Source organism: Aptenodytes forsteri, unplaced genomic scaffold, assembly GCF_000699145.1.
Source record: "Aptenodytes forsteri isolate BGI_AS27 unplaced genomic scaffold, ASM69914v1 Scaffold49, whole genome shotgun sequence".
In the NCBI taxonomy this organism is placed as follows: Eukaryota; Metazoa; Chordata; class Aves; order Sphenisciformes; family Spheniscidae; genus Aptenodytes; species Aptenodytes forsteri.
Genome location: NW_008795125.1, coordinates 3,927,124 through 3,946,119, shown reverse-complemented (window position 1 = coordinate 3,946,119; position 18,996 = coordinate 3,927,124). Strand labels below are relative to the sequence as shown.

At 42.4% G+C, this 18,996-nt stretch overlaps 1 protein-coding gene across 4 annotated transcripts in view; it reads left to right on the top strand.

The window, feature by feature from the left end:
- The first annotated feature begins 5,572 nt into the window (after positions 1-5,572).
- The window catches only part of ENPP2 (ectonucleotide pyrophosphatase/phosphodiesterase 2), a 59,948-nt gene continuing 46,524 nt past the window's right edge, over positions 5,573-18,996 (top strand). For 2 of the 4 annotated variants that reach the window (XM_019471512.1, XM_019471511.1), the window contains exons 1-6: positions 5,641-5,835; positions 6,134-6,236; positions 12,449-12,604; positions 14,745-14,870; positions 16,934-16,994; positions 18,251-18,348. In XM_019471512.1, coding sequence (XP_019327057.1) covers positions 5,803-5,835; positions 6,134-6,236; positions 12,449-12,604; positions 14,745-14,870; positions 16,934-16,994; positions 18,251-18,348 — 577 coding nt within the window. In that variant the 5' untranslated portion in view covers positions 5,641-5,802. Of the gene's footprint in view, positions 5,836-6,133; positions 6,237-12,448; positions 12,605-14,744; positions 14,871-16,933; positions 16,995-18,250; positions 18,349-18,996 lie in introns of all 4 variants that reach the window. The other 2 variants (XM_009277212.1, XM_019471510.1) reach the window with 2 other exon arrangements.

The following is an 18,996-nucleotide window of genomic DNA, read 5'->3' as shown; positions in this document are numbered from 1 at the left end:
TCTCTTTAACTTGTTGTTTCTAAAGGGCTATGGTTTTTGTGGGACAGAATAGGTTGTATCACTTGTAAAATTCAAATAAATTAACAGTGATTGTGTGTGACACATACAAGGTACCATGCAAGGCCCTTTGAGCCCTCCAGACTACTGTCAGGGGGTAGGTGGATGATTTTCACACTGCTGAAGCCTACAGCTCTTTTAAAAAGATGGATGTAAAGCTGCTGATGGGCACCTGTGACACCCGTCACCATCTCAAACAGTGGAAAGCAAGGATGAGGACCTGAAGGCATATTTAGCCTCGCATGGGTTGCATTAAAAACATATATGGGCTTTTTGGCTCTGTGTTTCACTCATTCATCCCCTCCATGAAGAAGTGATTTTTCATCACAGAGCAGTTTTCATTCTGCAGCATGCTAGACTTTTTATGTATGATTATCTTAAGAAATACAGTTCTGAACTCAGTGCATTTTAGTGAAGTACTTGTGCTGCTTCATAATAATAATATTGTCCAGGAACTGAATTGGGAAAATGTTAGTTTCTTTGAAGATGATGAAGGTATATATGTTGGACTAGTGTTAATGCTGTTGCTGTCATGCGTTCAGTTCACAGGGAGAGGTGCAATACCCTGTATTGGAGCGGTTGGTCTATCAGCTGTAGTACTGCTGGGAGGAGAGAGACGGGCATTCAGGCACACAAAGCTTTCTTCAAATCACTGAAAACTTGTCTTCTTTTTTCAGCTAACCTAGCTGCTCTGATAAAAGACATGTCCTCGCTTATAAACCTTGCTTTGCTTGTGTGTGGGCACAAATGGTGATTGCATGTGTAGGAGGCACTTGAGCTAAGGCCCCTCTACAGGCATCAGAGGCAGCTTCAGGAGCTGCAGTGCTCCTGCCAAATCCACAGCTGTCGTTTAGCCTCCGAAGCTGCTGTATCTGACATGGGGTGTGGGAGAATTTATTCCTGTACTTGCATTATGCCCTTCTTTTTTCACCAGGTTACACACCAGGGTTTCAGTCCTTGTCCCAGTGAGTATGTGTTTTGTATGAGTAAAGCAGAGAGACTGGCACTCAGGTCCTCCTTTGGCCAGCAGTTCCTCTTCTCTCTCTGGGTAAGCAGAGCATGTAGGCTCAGTTTCAGACAGGTGTGCACCCAATACACCTGTGTTTTGTGCAGGACATGGTTTGGTAGCTGTCCTGGGAGGGCACTTATGGGAGGGTGAGATGAAGAGGAATGCAACGTGCTTTGCTGGTCGTCCTCGGTGAGATTCAGGCCGAATTCAGACGCTCAGCTCCCAGCCCTGTGAACCCTACAGGCGTTATGTAGGGTGCTCAGAAATGTTGATGGGCGTATAGGTGCCTACGGCACCTGGTGCCTCAGGGGTTGGGCTGCAACAAACTGCAGTTTTAAAGACTTTAATTTGTCCATGATCATCCCTGAGGGTCTGGCACCCTTTTATGGAGCTTTCTGGTTGAGAAAGCTGTCCTCAGGATGCTCCTCTGGTGCACCAGGCACTATAGTTTGCATACCTTTCCCCTCAGGGTGGTGATGAGCAGACAGATAATTGGTGGCTGTTCCTCAAGCTGCAAGGTGCTGTCAGGTGGTGCTCTGAGGTACTGCAGTGAAGAGGGTGTACTTTCATGAGCACAGCCTGGTCTGTGGGTCTTCCCAGTCTTATGGGGTAGCAGTGGGCATGGTGGTGCAGCTCCTCGGCAGTCAGTCCTGTGCCCTCTGCCAGGGAAATCACCTCCTCAACAAAATGCAGCTTTTACATGTGTAAGAAAAAAGATACTTGCAGAAGCTTCTGCAACTCTCACACATATCCTAAAGCCAAGGAAGGGACAGTCTGACCCGTGTCTCTGCTAATAACTTCTTTTCCTCTATACCCTGCCTGCCCCCTTAACGCATCCATGTGAACATCTGGGTCCTCTCCTACCCTTTATGATCAGATTGTAATTTTTTGTTTCCAAGCTAGCTTGCCAACCATTTGAAATCTATCACTTGCTGGAGTGTTTTGCCTCTATCGGGTAAAGAGAACTTCCCAGTGACTCTATTTTTGGGGCTTCAGCGGTATTCTTACAAGCTGAGTAGATACAGGTCCCTCGTCCTTCAGCAGCTCTTGTGTATTTTTTCCTGCATACCCAGGCTGTGCAATCATGTTTCTGGGCTCCTGTGTGTGGCTGTAGCCTGGATCCTGGGCTGATCTCAGCTGAGGGACTGCTCATCGCAGGTCATCACCCTCCTGCACTGACTCTTACTCCTCTCGCCTCTTTTTGCCATCAGACTGCTGACCCTGGCTGGCTTTGCTGTCCTTTTGCTGTCCTTGCCCTCACACACTTGCCTTCCCGTCCTCCTCTGTCTTGTTTATCAGTCACTGCACTGGCTTAGTGCCAAAGATATTTGGTTTTGATCTATAAAGTTCTATAAAAATATGGTTTGAAGTCCTTTATACACAGGAATCAGCTCTTCTTGTTACGTCGCGCCTCTTTGGTTTTGCTAAAAAGCCTCAGGGTGTTTTCAGCGAGGTACCCACATGTACCCATGTTCACTTCGGCTGCTGGAAGCTTACTTGGTTTCACAGTGCTTGTATCTGAGGAGACTCAATGTGGACACTGCTTGAATTTCTATAGTTTATCAAAAGGTTTTGTTCTTTGAAATTGCTATGTCATGTATCTGACTAACTTTTTCTTGGCCACAACTATATGTGGAAGCTGTGTTTGGGGGGCTGAGAGCTCTGGGACAATTTGAAGAAGTCCTTCACCTTTCTGCCTTTCATGCTGCTGTCAAGCATACTGGAAGCTTTCACCCTGCCCCCCCAGTCACCCGATGTGGCTGCACCCAGCAGTGCAAAGTGGAGATGAGTAGCTAAAAAGGCTCATTTCTCTAGAGCCCACTCCATCCCCGACCTCTGACTCAGCGAACATACTTGATTTCTCTGCATTTTCTTTTCTCATTAAAAAAACTGCTCAAGAAAAATCAGTTTTATGTAAGACTGTAAATATTGCCTTTCTTACATGAACTCTGTGCAATAGCAGAACAAGAATGCTTATAACTGTGGAAATGTTACAATATGAACTTCTCATTTAAAGTGTCACCTAGTGGCTGGTTGGAAGTTTTGCATCCTGAGTTTAATAATAATCGGTATGATCATATAAGCCATAAAAGCCAAAGGCCAATTCTTAGGCACAATAATTGGTGAAGAGGCATTTCATATTCTGTTGATTTTGTTAGAATTCCTTTTTAAGGAATTTAAGCCCTAAAACTTGCACTGAACCACTGCATTCTTGGGCCAGGAATACATTATTTCAGCTTTAGTCTTCCCTATTCTGATGAGTAAAATGGCAATTAATTGCTAAAAAAGTTAATTGCCAGTGATCCCAGCAGTGAAATTTTGCCTGAACAAAATCATTAGACCTTGTTCATGCTAATAAGTTCCTTGTGCATCTGTAGGGTGCCTTCAGGCAGAATCCTTGTGACAAAAAGATAATTGTGCATCTGAGTACGCGGTCAGTTCAGAGCTACTGGAAAATGCGTCTTACATAACACATATGAAAAAGATTAGCAGTTTCAGAGTCGTCATCATCTATAATTCTAAAGGATATTACAAAGGAGGTTAATTAATATAATAGACTTCTAGCATGGACCAGGAAACATAAGAAGAGCTCCTCCATTTATGTGAAATTGTGCAGTTTACAAGCTCCAGAGAGGTTACATGAATGGAAAAATGAAATATGTATTTTCAGCTCAGTAGAAGTCATCCATGATGCTGTATTTTTTTGTTTTGTTTCTTGCTTTATTTTTCTGGATGGCCATTTTAAACTTATGTAGGAACTTTCTTGCAAAAGAACTGAGCACCTGTGTGTTAGGAAGATATGCAGGAACAACAAAGGCTCAGCACCTCTGAAAACGAGGCTGGATGTATTGGCTTGGGCACTCAAAATTGGCCACCAGATTTGAAAATTCAGTTGTGTTTTGCCTGGGCCACTCAGTGACCAGAGGTTCCCAAACTGGAGGAGAGCTTGGGGCTGCCGATTCCCATGTTTTGCCCATGAAATCCTGGACTTCATTAGCTGAGACAGATAGGCAACACCATTGAGTGATTTTTATTTGTGACACCTTTGGTTTCCCTCCTGGTGCTGTCAGACAACTGCTGTACTTTTACCTCGTGCTTGAGGTTGAAGTTGTTTAACCACAGGATATATCAGAGGCTAAGGGTGAAGAATTTCATAGGAACAGCTAGTAAAAATTTTGATGATTATTTTTCTCTAGACCTCTGGGTACAGGTTTTTTTGCTAGAAAAATATTGCCTATTGCAACCTATTTCATTTTCAACCCAGCTAGTGATGAAGTGAACATTAGAAAATGGGTCTTGACTTCACAGCCCTGGTCTGTGCAAGGGAGAGGAATACGATGTCCTGGTGTAGCCAAGATGTGGGTCTCCTCAGGCTAATTACATTTCCCTGAGGCTTGCAGTGCAAAGATGCAGCTGCACAATGGAGCCACTTTTGGATAAGAAACGGCACAAAAAAGGATCAGCTCCTAGTAAAGGCTAGCAGGCTGATAAGATGTGGGTAGCAGAGAGGAGGACTTTTTAGCCACTGCCCTGTAGAGCTACATGGTGGGGAAGAACAGATATTGCAGCAGGGAAAAGGTACCTCTAAACAAAGCTCAAAATTGTACGTGTTTAATATTGCAAGACAGTTTAAAGAAAATTGTACTGTGTTTCTTAATGCCAGTATAGAATATGGAACAGGTCCCAAGGGAAGCTCAGTCCATCTGAGGGCTTATGAACCTTGACTCTGTCCCTCTAAATGTAATTGTTAGTAAACACTTTAATGAAAGAAGCTTTCATCAGAGAAAAAAGTGGCAAACTACACTGGTAAATAATTTGCCTTGGCAAATAATATTTAAGCCACCGATTTGAACCGTAATTCTGCTCAGCATTATCATTTGCTTTGTAAATAGAAGCGCTTATCCAAACAGCCGAGCTTTCTGTTGTTGATGAAAATGTGAAAATGTGGGGCAGAGGGAACGTGTCACTTCCCTTCCTTTCTGGAAGTCTGTGGTTTCCAGCTATTCAGATAAAACTGCTTGCGTTTCCATCGATTTGAGCCTTGCACCGCCACAGCAGCGTGGGAGAACAGCATTGCAAAATAACCCCCCGCTCTGAAGGTGTCCCCCATTTTGGGGGGACTCTGCTCCGCGACCCAGTTAGAAACTTCAGGAGCACCCTTGGAGAATGAGACGGGCACCCAAGCTCTCAAAACCCACCCGGCCATCGCAAGGTCAGCAGCTGTGGCTGTGTGCTCGCCCCATGCGCTGAGCCCACCATGCTGCAATGCCTGCAACGTTGGGTGACATTTGAGGGTGGCATCGGGATATTTTCATTTCGCAGCCCCGAGTGAGCTCCCCCCCCTTCTTCTTCTCTGAGCCAGATGGAGACGCATTTGGTTTCTCTTTTAACCATGTTACTTTTGCGAGGAGAATAAAATGAGCAGGAACAGCTATTGGCCGCAGCAACATAAGAAAGCCCTGCTTTGCCAGAGGAAACCACATAAAAGCGTGCGTGTGTGTGTTTGGGGGGAGGGCGCAGCGAGGGATGATGCCTGGAGCTTCTTGCACTCAGAGCTGCGATTTGTGAGTGAAACATGATGAAATCACCCCCTGGACAAATCACACGAGCCTGTCAACCTCACCAGGTGGGATTACTTGTAGCTAATAGCCCGAACTCCCAGAGCAAACAGAGCTCTGCGCTCACTATAAAGAAAAGGCGACGGTGCCGCGCAGGCTTTTCAAGAATTCTCTAGTATGGCTAAGAAGGGCTGCGTCCACTCACACCAGGTAGGGGAGGAGAAGAGTGTGTTTGCTTTTAGAGGAGGAGTAGCCCGTCTCTCCTGAATAAGTTCCTACAAAAAGGAGCGTTTCAGCTTCGGAAAGAGATGTTTTATTCATAAACCCCTTCTGGTTTGTGTTACTCTCCAACGGTGACGCTGTCAGCTGCTGCTCCAGTGATGGGAACTGCAGTGCTGGGGAGCTCAAATGTACAGAGGACCATCTCTGCCCCTTTAATCGTAATGCTCTTAGCTCTAAAGTCCTGCTTTTTGCACAGTTTGCTCACTTTGCTGTTTTACTTTTGCAGGTTATATCTTTATTTGCTTTTGCCTTTGGAGTAAATGTCTGCATGGGATTTACAACAAATCGATTTAGGAGATCTGAAGAATGGGATGAGGGCCCGGTCTCAGGTACAGTAACGGACATAAATTGTACATCGCAATACCCTTATGTTATATACTGTGGTTAGAAACCACTCCTACTGCGAAACAGTAGTTTGCTTGTTCCTTTTCCCTCTAGGATATAGAGAAGAATAAATAACTTGCTGAGCCTGAGTCAGTTGACCTTTGGGACTTACCTATAGGTCTCCTATTTACTTAAACTTTTGCTCTGTGTGCATGTGACTATGGAAAATCTAGCTTATTTTAGGACTGAGCACTGTCAGTCTCACAGAGACCAGTCTCATCAGCTCCTACATAGCATTTGCCATGTTTTGTGCTCCGCACAGTTTCCTTCTAGAGCTAAGAGAAACACCCCGATGGGTTTAAGGGTACTGGTTTTGTTTTGGTAGCTATTGAAGCGGTTTCTAGAAACTTGATTAATGCTTTCAAGAGGCACTGGTGAGAAAGCTTTTGGGATTTCTGTGGCTCCTGAGGTCATGCTGGTTTGTGAACAGTAGACGGCAGACATCTGACAGTGGAGAGGGCCGGGGAGAGGAGAGCAGGTGTTTGTGTCCCGGGTGGACGCAGATGTGCTGTCACCGGCTTGTCTGTTTTTCTTTCACCTCCTACTTTTTTCTTTGGAGGAAAGCAGGAACATGCCACAGAAGGGACTGTTGTTTGTGTTCTGGGGCAGTATAGGGTTTTGTGAGCTCAGGCATAGTCCAAGTGGAAAAATATATAAAATGGAAAACTAGTCTTTTTTTCTTTAAAAAAAAAAAAAGTAGGCTTGACTTGTGCCTCTGTTCCTTCCTTTGGCAGGAGAAAGGAAACCTGTGGTCATTGACTTAGAGCTGGTTAATACAACTGAAGTGAAAGGGCTTCATTTGCAATACCCGTCTGTAATGATAGCTTGTGATTTTAATTATAAAATTTTTTACCGTGGCCTGAGTTTGTTGTGTTCCTGGTAATGAATCTGTGTCCCTCTCTCCCCCGTCTTTCACAGGAATTGGTGTCTAATCACAGCCACAATCAGGGCTGCTGATCACTGAGCAGAGGCATTTTAGGTAACCAAAAGGATAGTGGCTGTTGCTTTTGATCTTTATATAACAGTAAAAAAAAAATTGCTTGAAAAACAAATTTATTTCTATTTTTATCTTCTAGTACATTAACTGTAGAGCAGTTGTGTAGTGTGTGTAATAGTGATGTGAAGGATTTGCATTTCATGTCTTCAACACCTGACTGCAGTTGCTTTGCTTTAGCTGGTGACCATCTAGGCTTTAGGGCAGGGCTGCTCAGTTGATTTTTACTGACGTCCCAAAGGTCTGATATTGGGGACCCATTGCAACTCATCAGTGCCAACTCTGCTGAGCCAACCAGCACTGTTCAACACCACCAGGGCTGGGATTAGTAGCTGCAGGCTGTTTCCAATAGCAGGAGGTTTAGCTCAGCATTCCGGGAAAATAGGAAAGAAATACAGGATCTCTTGCAAGAGGGCAGGAGATGGGGTACTTTTGGCAGCCTACTGAGAACTTGCTTACAGGTGGGATTGGACCAGCACCTGGCATTTAAGTAGTCCAGTCCAGGGTGCAACAATGAGAGACAGAAAAGTAACAGAGGGTTTTGTCCCTTCTGTGTTTACGCAGCTTGGTTACTTTCATTGCAGTAAAAAAAAAAAGGATGTGATAGCAAAGAGTAAAGTATTATAGTCACATCTGTCTAAAGGAGAAAGTAAAAGGTTACACTGGAGAGGTGCTTTTCTTTAAATAAAGTTGAAGCACTGTGATGAAAGAACCTATTTAGGCTCTTGTAGTTGCATGACTTCCAGTTGTACTACTTCAGAAGCCCAGTGCAATGAAATATCCAGAATAAAAGATTATTATAAATTCTTTTTCAACTCCACTCTGCTTTGGCTTATATTTCCAAGTGGTTACACTGGAGAGGTGCTTTTCTTTAAATAAAGTTGAAGCACTGTGATGAAAGAACCTATTTAGGCTCTTGTAGTTGCATGACTTCCAGTTGTACTACTTCAGAAGCCCAGTGCAATGAAATATCCAGAATAAAAGATTATTATAAATTCTTTTTCAACTCCACTCTGCTTTGGCTTATTTATTTCCAAGTTTCTTGGTGTTTAGAGTTAATTATTTTGGTTTGACAAACCACTGTCTCTTTACCAGCCATTACTGTATATGACCAGTTTGTTATTTATCCAGGGGTATGCCATGATTGTAAGCAAATTTCAGTTTTCATCTAGCATTGAACTCATCTACAAGTCCAAAACAACAGCATTTTCTTTCCTAGTCCCTTATAAATGCATGTCAAAGAAGTACCATAATGCCTAACCCCCCCCGTTCTTTTTTTACAGTGTACAGATATATATGCCTTTATACATTTGAGATGTTTAATATTTGTACCCAACAAATTATTTCATTGAAATAATTTTTTGACTTAAAATTTCTAAAAGACATTAGAGAAGCAAGGCTCCCATTTTTTCATAACTTTGCCTTTGGAAGTTATTTGCTTTATGAGCTTTCTATACATCTTTGTAAGCACTTTCAGGGAAAATGGCCTTAGTCTCTTGAAGCATGTCCCTTGGTCATGATAGGATGATATCTTAAATTTTGGAAGGAGAAACACTGAAGTTTTTCTATCCCTCCTCACTGGATTTTTTTAAGCATGTCGTTAAAAATGGAGTCTCATTTTTCTTGTATTAGAACAGTTAGGAGGTATTTTTTACTTTATGTGACTTTTCATTGAGATTTTACTCATTGCAATGAATAATCATTGCATCATTCTGCAAGATGAAATGCAAGTTCATAATATGAATATTATCTAGCACAACTGCTGTTCCAGATGTTTTGTATAGGTATTTGGTTGATCCATATAGGTTCCATATAGGATCCATAGGATCCAAAATGGCAAATTCTTACCAGGTCATCTCCTCCTTGTAATGACTGTGTAAGCATGTCTATATTGTGTAGTCCTATGATTGAAATACTGCTGGAAGGAAATGGATTTGATTTATTTTAAAATACTGTAATCAGATAGAATCAGAGCAAGCAGTTTGATATGGCACTTTCCAAGGTAAATATAACACGTTTACAATGGAAATGTAATAACCTCCATGGACTGAATCAGGAAGGCACTATTGCCCTATGTAACTTCTCTCTCTAACCTATGACATAAGAGACAATCCTTAGATAGTTGTTTTGAGCTTAGTTGGCCAAAAAAAGAATGCATGGAAAAAGATGTGAAAAGCTTTATGTATTAAATAAGGAGGGGAAGATCTTTATGTTGAGGTCCCTCTGCCTGCTGTGTGGTCTGATTGCAGGAGCTATGGAGGCATGCAGGAATTTTAAAAAGGATTTTGAAATTGTGTAAGTTTGTTCTGTACAGGGGTTTCTGTTAATTTGAAAATGCTCACCAGGGATGGAGCTCCTGATGATGTATTTTCAAACTATTCTGCATGCACCAGTACCCATGCCATGGCATTGTGCACGACCTAAAAATCATGGTCTGGCTGCAAAGGCAAGGTCAAGCGTGATAAACAAAGGAACGATCTAAATGTATTCAGAGATCAGAGGAATTAAACCAAGTCCTCTTTTGTGTTGCTATATGGAAAGTGTCCTACATTGACTCAGGAGGTGTGACTTGAATTTGCTAAGTAATTTGGGATAATTTGTCACATCAGTAATAAAGCGGTTCTCAACAGATGCGAAAAAATAACAGACAAGGCAGCTGGGCTAAGCCTTTCTTACATGAAATGGAAACCCTACTTGCCGTTATAGAAGGTGGAGCTAGAGGGGATCTGGAACAGCTGTGTAGACCTTCTCTATATCCCAAGACATTGTCAGTTATTACTGAAGTGCTCCTGACAGATCTCGGTCTAACCTGTTCTTCAAAATCTCCAAGATCAGAGATTGCACAGCCTCCGTGGGCAATTTGTTCCAGTGGTTTCCTGATAAATGAGCTGCTCTTTACAAAAGCTAGACATTCCTTGAGCTGCAGTTGACTCTGTCCCTTATGTAATCCGCAGCAGATTTACACCTTCTCTTTCCTAAATGCATGTTGACATGTCTTTTTTGACCTTCTGAAATGATCTCCCTCTCATTTGTTTGAAATGAAGAGGGCAATGCCGGTGTAAGGGATATATAGTGTATGCTGGTATGTAATATCTTTGAGTCCGTAATACCTTTGATTTGCAGCTTACTGGATCCGTGATTATATATTACCTAGCTTCCAAAAAGGAAAGTAGTAGAAGAGGTTAAATAACATGGAAATATTCTTTAGTAACAGATTTTCAGAAGCATTTGGCAGGAAGCAGCTGTCATTAAGAATAAGGAACAAGACTTCATATCTCTGAAAATCTGAGTATTAGCATGCTTTGAAACAATTCTCATGTGATTAATTTATAACATAGCTTTGTGGCCTATTTATGTGAGCAAAGAAAATACTGATCTGTGTGTTGCCAGCATAGATACATGACCTTTAGCTCCTTGGAACTCCAGATGGCCAAAATATTGATGGCTCATTACGAACATGCTTGCAGGGTATGTACCTACAGAGTGAAACTTCACTGTGCGTATGATGTTACTTGCTCTGATCATTACTGACCTGATTGAAAAAAACACAAAAGCAGAGGGGAGACATAGTTGTCTACTACTACCTTTTCCAGCAGTCATATGAATGTGCCTTGCCACTGCTGTGATCCATGACTGCAACCATGGTAGGTTTGGTTTTCTTACCCATTATCTTGCTGTAGGGTTGATTTGCTGCCAGGTTTGCTCCCTGAAGTGGTTTATGCTGATGTCCAACCAGTGCCAGTGCCACTCCAAGGGAAGCCGTGCAGCAGTAGTGCTGGGGATTGGAGCTGGTGGGACATCAGCTACTACAATGTCACCTCCAAACTCCCCCTTCATCTTCTTTTCCATTCATTCTCACAGTGTTGGGATGACGCCATCTTGTTTGGGAACAGATTTTCCCTCAGTTTATGTGGAGACTAAACTTGGAACTATGTAAAAGAGTAGGGGAAAAATCTGTAAGAAAAGATCAGAGCAACTGTTTCCCAAAAGTGCCATTGCATCAGTCCTCTTAAAAATCATACTGCTAATCATGGTGAGGTTTGCCAAAACCAAAACCAAACCATGGTCTTGAAGAAAACAAACCCCAAGACAATTTCAAAGACTTAATTTTAATAGGTCTCTCAAGGAACAAAAGGTATTGCGAAATTTTCCTTGGAACACCTCTGTTTTTAAAGAATAACATACATTTGTTATTTTATTTCATAAAATACAATTAACCCTGGAGAGTAGCACACAATTTTCCTGCTTCATATAAGCTGCTATGTAGGATTCTTTTATAGGAAAAACATACAAAATGTATGAAATATATAAAATACTAAGTTTTGAGAAAAGAGCAGGGAAGTACCTATCAGCTTTGACAGTAAGGGCCCTTACCAATAAATAGATTATTGAAGTCTAATACATTATTCATGGTTTTCACACTGGCAGTCCTGCATTTAGTTATACACATCAAATATATTGATTTCTTACATACTTTTGTATTTTATTAAATTTTTATAATTTAATGCTCTGCAGAAGCCCACCAAAAAGCCTTGCTTTGTCTCTCTAATTTATAGAGCATCTTATAGTTTTCTTTCACGCTTGACATTGATTTGGTGCCTTCCAATATAGCAGACCAAATCCTGCTGACTGCATGTAGATTAATCGCAGCCCTTTCCTATGCAAACTGCCCAGCCAGCCATGAAAATGTCACTTGGTTTCTGAAAACAAAGGTCTGCTTCTGAGGAATAGCTGCAGCTCCTGGAATGGGGCCTTGGAGACTTCAATACATTTCTGCTAATGATCTCTTGATTGTTACAGAGGTAAAGCCAGGGCTGTTTCTTTGCAGGACATTATCACAGCACGCTGCTTCCTCCCCGTACATTTGTGCTAATGATCTCTTGATTGTTACAGAGGTAAAGCCAGGGCTGTTTCTTTGCAGGACATTCACAGCACGCCCCCCCCCCCCCCTTTTTTTTTTCCCTTCCACAAAAAGAGCAACCTTTCTGGAATTTGTTCTTTTGTTTGTTTGTTTTTGTTTCTACAAGCAGCCCTTCTCCTCTCCCTACTCCCTTCCCCATAGCAGGCAGCCGAGGTTTTGCTCATCCGAGTGGCTCTGGGCTGAGCCGCCCGTCCCACCACTGCCGGCCTGACAGATGTTGCCCTGTTTCTTGTTCCACACAGTCCTGTCAGATTCCCCCTGGATCAGTACCTCTGGCTCCTGCAAAAACAGATGCTTTGAACTTCAAGAGGCAGAGCCTCCTGGCTGCCGCTGTGACAACCTGTGCAAGAGCTACAACAGCTGCTGCTTCGACTTTGATGAGCTGTGCTTAAAGACAGGTACGATGGGTCTCCTGTCCTGCACCACCGGGTGCTGCTGATGCCTGGCTTATGCCAGCCGTCGGAACCTACCACGATAAACCAGAGCTCCCTGCCATAACCTGCATCTCCTCCACACCTCACCTTGCGAGGCAGGCTCGGCTCAGCCCAAAATGCAGCCCATGTTTCCTTGCAAGGAGCAGTAGGGATGCACACCTGTCGCTCCTCACTGCTGCGCTTTGGCCATGGTTTCCAGGGCAGAAAAAGCAGGGTACTATTCATACTACATGAAAAGTAGATCTTGTGATACTCAATTAAAAGCAATAATCAGCATTCAGGCACCAGTCTGACCTTCAGATTACAATGAAAAGAGCCATGGTAAAGGCTGGAGGTTGGTCGTTCTGTGTCAGCCATCCTTTTTTCTCCCAAGTGAAACTTAATACTGGAGCAATTCATGCTTGCTTGTGGACTGTGTGTTATGGTTACTTGTGAAGGCACTTCTGAAGCTGGGAGCGTTGAAGCGGTGCAGGTCCTCTTGGAGTGAGCTGCAGGTGACAGGCTGGGCTTGTTACCCTTGCCCCAGACTCCGATTTCCAGATGTCAGGATGCATATAACACACTGGTAAAAACGTTTGACTTCAATTCATAGGACCCTGGGGGATGGAAATACAGCACTAGATTCATTTCCTTTTTGTTTTTTTCATGAGTCATAGGCAAGGAAAACTTCAAAGAGGGCCATGAGTTATGTTTTACTTCTTAGCATAGTGCATTTAAATTATTACTTGTACCCATCTTCTTGAGTGTTTGCACAGTGGTCAGAGTTGACACAGGTGCCTTCTACTTTTGCCGTTAAACATTTTCTTGCTTTATCAAAGAATTACATTTACTAAGCAGCCAGAAGAGAAGTCTAAAGATTAAAAATATCATTGCCCATGGATGTGCCATGCTTGAGAGTCCTGACTTCCTCAGTTCTGTTTATAATGATATAATTTTAATAGCTTGGTACCAAAAAATGGTGAGCTAATCCAGTATGAAAAACTACTTTGGTTCCAGGCAAAAAAACTTGTGAATTTTAGGCAGACGTTGTTTTGCCCCTGGTGTAAATGACTGCAGAATGAGAGGCTCTTTTTTGAAGACTTTCAGCACAATACAAGATGTTTGCTACCAAAGGGCGGATTTTCAGTTCCTCAGCCTCCTGTCCGCAGAGCACCATGTCCACATATGTGTATGGATACCTGCATAGCCCTTGGGACGGTTGTGTGAATTGTCATATACTCCCATAGGCACTTATTAAGGCAATTATCACATGTACAATCTGTAAATATGACTTTTTTCTAGAAAAAAGCCCCAAATGAAGGAGAAAAGGGGGTAAAAGACGTTGCTCTTATGTGGTGGTTTTTTTACTGGGTGCATGTTGTCTGAAGTGATTTTTAAAGTTTCTTGTTGGTTGGGCCAGGATGTGGAAAACCATATGCTTACATCCTTAGGCCCTATTCCAAAGTGTAGCAATGTACTGCCCTTGAGAGAGCACCCTAATTTAGACAGGCCCTTAGATCCTAACTTCATTCACAAGATGAGAAGAGCTGGAGTGTTTTGCGGCAGCCGTGCCATGCTTTTCCTTCAAGAGCAGCTCTTTGTTCTCATAACTTTGCAGTTGGTGCTGAATCTCCCCCTGTGGGTGAGGAATTTATGGAAGTAAAGCATCAATCTGTATTTACATAGTCTCTTTTCAACTTTCTCTTATTTCCCATGGATTGAACTGGGGACTCGAATATTTGGGAGAAAAGAATGGATTACCCAAGAAACACCAGAATTCTTAGTTTGTGCTCCAGGCCCCACCATTTATCTTTCAAGATCCTTTCTTGTCTTCTCCTTTCCACACTTTTTCTGGCATTCAGGTTGTGCAAAGCCTGGAGTACAACACCTGAGGGTAGCAGAAGCACTTGTGTGTAGGTGGAGGAGCCCTCCTGCACCTGCAGGACACAAGGGTCCTTTTTTTTTCTGGTTGACATGCCTACTTCAGAGGTCTTGAAATCACTAAAATAGGGCCATAAACTTTACATCCAACTTTAACGACTAGAGTGTTGTCATTATGGCTTGAGTGAGTACTTTTTGTTTTGATTATAATCTCTCATTCTTCCTTACCTTGTGAATATTTTAGCTCGGGGCTGGGAATGTACCAAAGATCGCTGTGGAGAAACCAGGAATGATGACAATGCTTGTCACTGCTCTGAAGACTGCTTAAGTAGAGGAGATTGTTGTACTAATTACCAAGTCATTTGCAAAGGTATGACTTTCTACCTCTTATCTTTCCAAACCTGATAGAAGACAGCCCTGTGGGTATAGAATTTTCTTCTAAAGAAGGAACCCTCTCCTTGTTTAGTTCTAATTTTTGGGAGGAGGGGAGAAGAATGGGGAATTGCATTTGTAATTTTTTGGGCACTAGCAGAGGTGAATACTTCTAATTTGTTGATAGTAGAAGGACGTTGTCTTTGCATGTAGAGATACTGATAGAAAGAGAAGAGGTGTGGCTGGATGAAGAGTTTAAAGCAAAACACAAAAGTGTTCAGATGCATTTGTCTGCATCACAGGGAAAGCAGGGATATCTGATGGTCTCAGAAGGAATGGAGCATTCCTAGATATGTTATCTCCATCTCAAAGACCTCTCCCCACCCCCACCACAAAAGCTTCTGCTCAAACTACTTGGCCTAACACCTGTAGGCTTTGTTTCTTGTGGGAGAGGGGTTGGGAGAATACAAGGGCTGTATTTTGCAGATGGGTGGCACGGGCTTCAGGTGACACATTGGGGATGACCATGCCACCTTCTAGACACACCATGGCTGCAGTATGGCCTGCACTGGTTGGTGGGTGGATGGGCTGTAGAGGCTTAATTTTCATCCTCTACCCTGATCTCTTGGAGCATGTCCTACCTTGTGTAATTCTCCTGTTCGGAGCAGGTCTTCTGATCCTTGGTAATAAGCTTTACATATTCTCACTTTTGTATCTCAGCTAGTTCTTAGTTTTTTCATTCATTAACTTTACTGGTGGAAGAGTTACAGTTTGAAATTTTTTATTCCACAACATTTTGGCCAACTGCATATGTTCAGAAAATTATAATAGTCCAGATCCATACTTTCTTTACTTCTTTACTTGGGTTCTGCTGTTGGGAATCCAAATGAAATATGTATCTTCCAGCAAGTCCCCACAGATTACGTTCTTCCCCTTCCCAAAGAAACCCAAGGCTGAGACCACTTAAATACTGGTGTGGTTTTCAGTTCCTGCCTTTTTTGTGAGCTCCCTCTTACAAGGGTCAAGACAGAGGAATTACATGTCTTCAGCTTTAATGTACATAATCTTTGTTTAATTGGCTAATAACAAACGATCTCAATGACCCTGGCACTCTGACAGGAGTAAGCCTTATGTGAGAACAGTGTTTCCTCTTTATTCGTGCCTTTGCCTGTATGAGGATAGTGTGTTGGGTTTTTTTTTCCTTGGAAATTGTCCCTCCACCTCCCGTCATGGTCAGTTGGAATTGCTGCAGGACACATTTCCTGCAGATCTTTTCTATGGTGCTTTTTGTTTTGTTCTTTTAATTGAACTGCAGTTCCTTTAATAGTGCCAGGTTCAGGAAGCGAGCCTCATTAGCTAATAATTTGTTTTTCAATTGACCTGTGAAAGTGCAAGTCATAAGCCACTCTATAGTCAGCATTCAGCAGTGAAAACCTTAAGAAAATAGTTGATTACAAAAAGTAATTTTAACTAATCTAGCTCTGAAAGACTATTAATGCTTTTTTTAGCTGTGTCTGAGTCTCACCTGATCCATGAGCTGATCAGCTCTCTAAACCAGCTGGAAACTATTTAGGGTTGTTTTTCTTCCTCAGAATGAATTTTGTTTTGTGTCTTTAGCCAGCTAAATCAGCTCATGGAGACATCAGAGCTGGTGGGGAGGAGGGTGGGAATTCACAGCCAGAAGCAGCACTACCTGTTTTTGACAGATCGAAAATAAAAAAATTAAAATAGATGACCACTGTGCCTGAAGTGTTACCACTGTCTCCTGCAGTCAAAAGGACACTTTTAACTCCTTTTAACTTAACTTTTAATTAAGTTTTAATAGCTACTTCTAGGAGTGCTAGTTTGGATATTCTTGTTGAATAGAATATAATCAGATCATTTGTTCAGCTTCGTGAAAAGACCTGCTCGTTATTCATGGGAAGTATGACAAGACAGTCAATTAACTGGAGCTAGACTTTATTTTTTCGACATTTTCTGTGAAACCTGTAGCTGTGTTCACAGATTGTTTTTGTTTTGTTTTGTTTTGTTTTTGAAACTCCAATGTGATTTTTCTGTTAGGAGAAACCCACTGGGTGGATGATGACTGTGAAGAGATAAAGGCTCCTGAATGTCCAGCAGGGTAAGTGTTTTGCACACGACTGCAAAGTCAAATGCAGCAAGGCCAATGGTCCCCGGCTCTGCCCTGGACCTCTGAACACCGCATTTCTGCACTGGCCCTGTCACGCAGGCTGAATGGCTGTGGGTTGGATGCTTTCCTGTGCTTCACCATTTGTACAATTAGGCTGGTAGTATTGTAACGCATCGCCTTTGAGCTACTGGATATGTATGATATGTATGATATGTGGGCTTGAACTCTTGGTCTTTGATCACCTGCTGATGGGTTTGCCTGCTTCACTTATCCGCAAAGGGAAGGTAACCAAACTCCTTTGAAGTCAGTGGAAAGGTTTAGGTTTTTCTGATTATAATAAAATTCAGGTTGAACCATATGTGAACACAGTTCAGGCCATTATTTTTTTTTTAATTGAATTTTGTACTTTTAGTATTATCTTCCTAAATGAAAGGATTTCTAAATTGCAATGGGATACAGGCTTGACTTAGTGACGTATTTGAGCACATGAGTAACATTGGAGAAAGTAAGCACTTTTGAAACCAGTTGGCTCACTATTAACCTTAAAAGCAAGTGTCTGCTCAGGTGCTGTGTTGGGTTGCAGCTCAGTCTGTGCTATTAGAAGGATAGTTTGGAGGAGATAGGAGCCCCTGCTTCTCCTGGTGACAGTGATGGCTGCTTACCCCCGCAGCAGGTGACTAACATTAAAAGCCCAGGTGTGTCTGTCCAGGACACATCTCTGCCTGCTTAGGGTCAACTCCCATTAGCAGTAGTAAATAAAAATGTAATAAAATAACATGAAAGACTGTCATCTTTAGTATGTGAGAATGAGCTCTGCCTCACAAAGCTCACTCAAAATGCCACGTGGACTTTTGTTTGTGCAGAGAGAAGACCAGCTGTGATGAGACATGTGGTTTTTAACTACAGATTGTATGCTAGGGTGGGTACTCATGCATACTATTTTTTTTCCTTCTCCATCTCCTTCTATAAGCACTTGCCTTTTTGGGCTATATGCTTTTAGCTGCTCAGGGAAGATGTCTTTTATGTTGGAGCTCAGCCCTTTCACTGACTGTGAGCAAACACTGGATGTTACTAAGCGTGAAGATTATCAGTTTGTGCTGATCTGTTAAGTAAGCAAAAAAATTACAGACATATAGCATATGCAGTAACTGTACTTTAGATTCTCTGGAGTCTCAGTGAGCAAGTGGAAATTAAAAAAAAAATCATTTTGAAATGCTCCCTTACATTCCTGCTGCTTTTACTTTTAGCTTCGTTCGTCCTCCTTTGATCATCTTCTCTGTTGATGGATTCCGTGCATCATATATGAAGAAAGGGAACAAGGTCATGCCCAATATTGAAAAACTGAGTGAGTATATCTGTTTTCTTACAATAAATGAAAGACAATCTCTTGCAGCCTGATTGTTTGCATTGTTCATTGAGCAACAGAATTCAGCGTGGAGCTGGTGGGTAGAAGGGCTGTGCCAAACGCAGGGCTCCTCTGACTGAAAGGTCTAACAAAGATTAAGTCTTTTTCCATGAAAGTGAAATGGCAGAAGTCCCCTTTGGTTTAGATGGTATCAACTGGTGGCTTGAAAGCACCCTGGCTAAAGTGGTGCACAGCAATCAAAGAGTGGGGAGAGCTGCTGCTTTGGGGAATGCTGCTCAGAATCAGTGACCTTCATATGGTTTTGTCAGGAAAGAAATGCATCTTCAATACGTGATATGTATCGTGCACTCTTATAGGCTAGTTGGGAGATGCCCACAAAATTTTCTACTTGATTCAGAAATGTTGAAGGTATGGGTAAGTGGGTGCAAGAGCTGCAGTGAATGTGTGACAACTGGCTGGGGACATGCCCCAGCAGTGAGCAGCCCTGCACACACCTCTGGGGGAGCGGGCATCCACCTGGGTTTGTGGAGTACTGGACGCAATGTATATTTGAACTTCTCAGTATAGCATGGTAGTTTGTGTGTGTGCCCATACCCTTGAAAGGTGTTTTTTGTTTATTCCCCCACT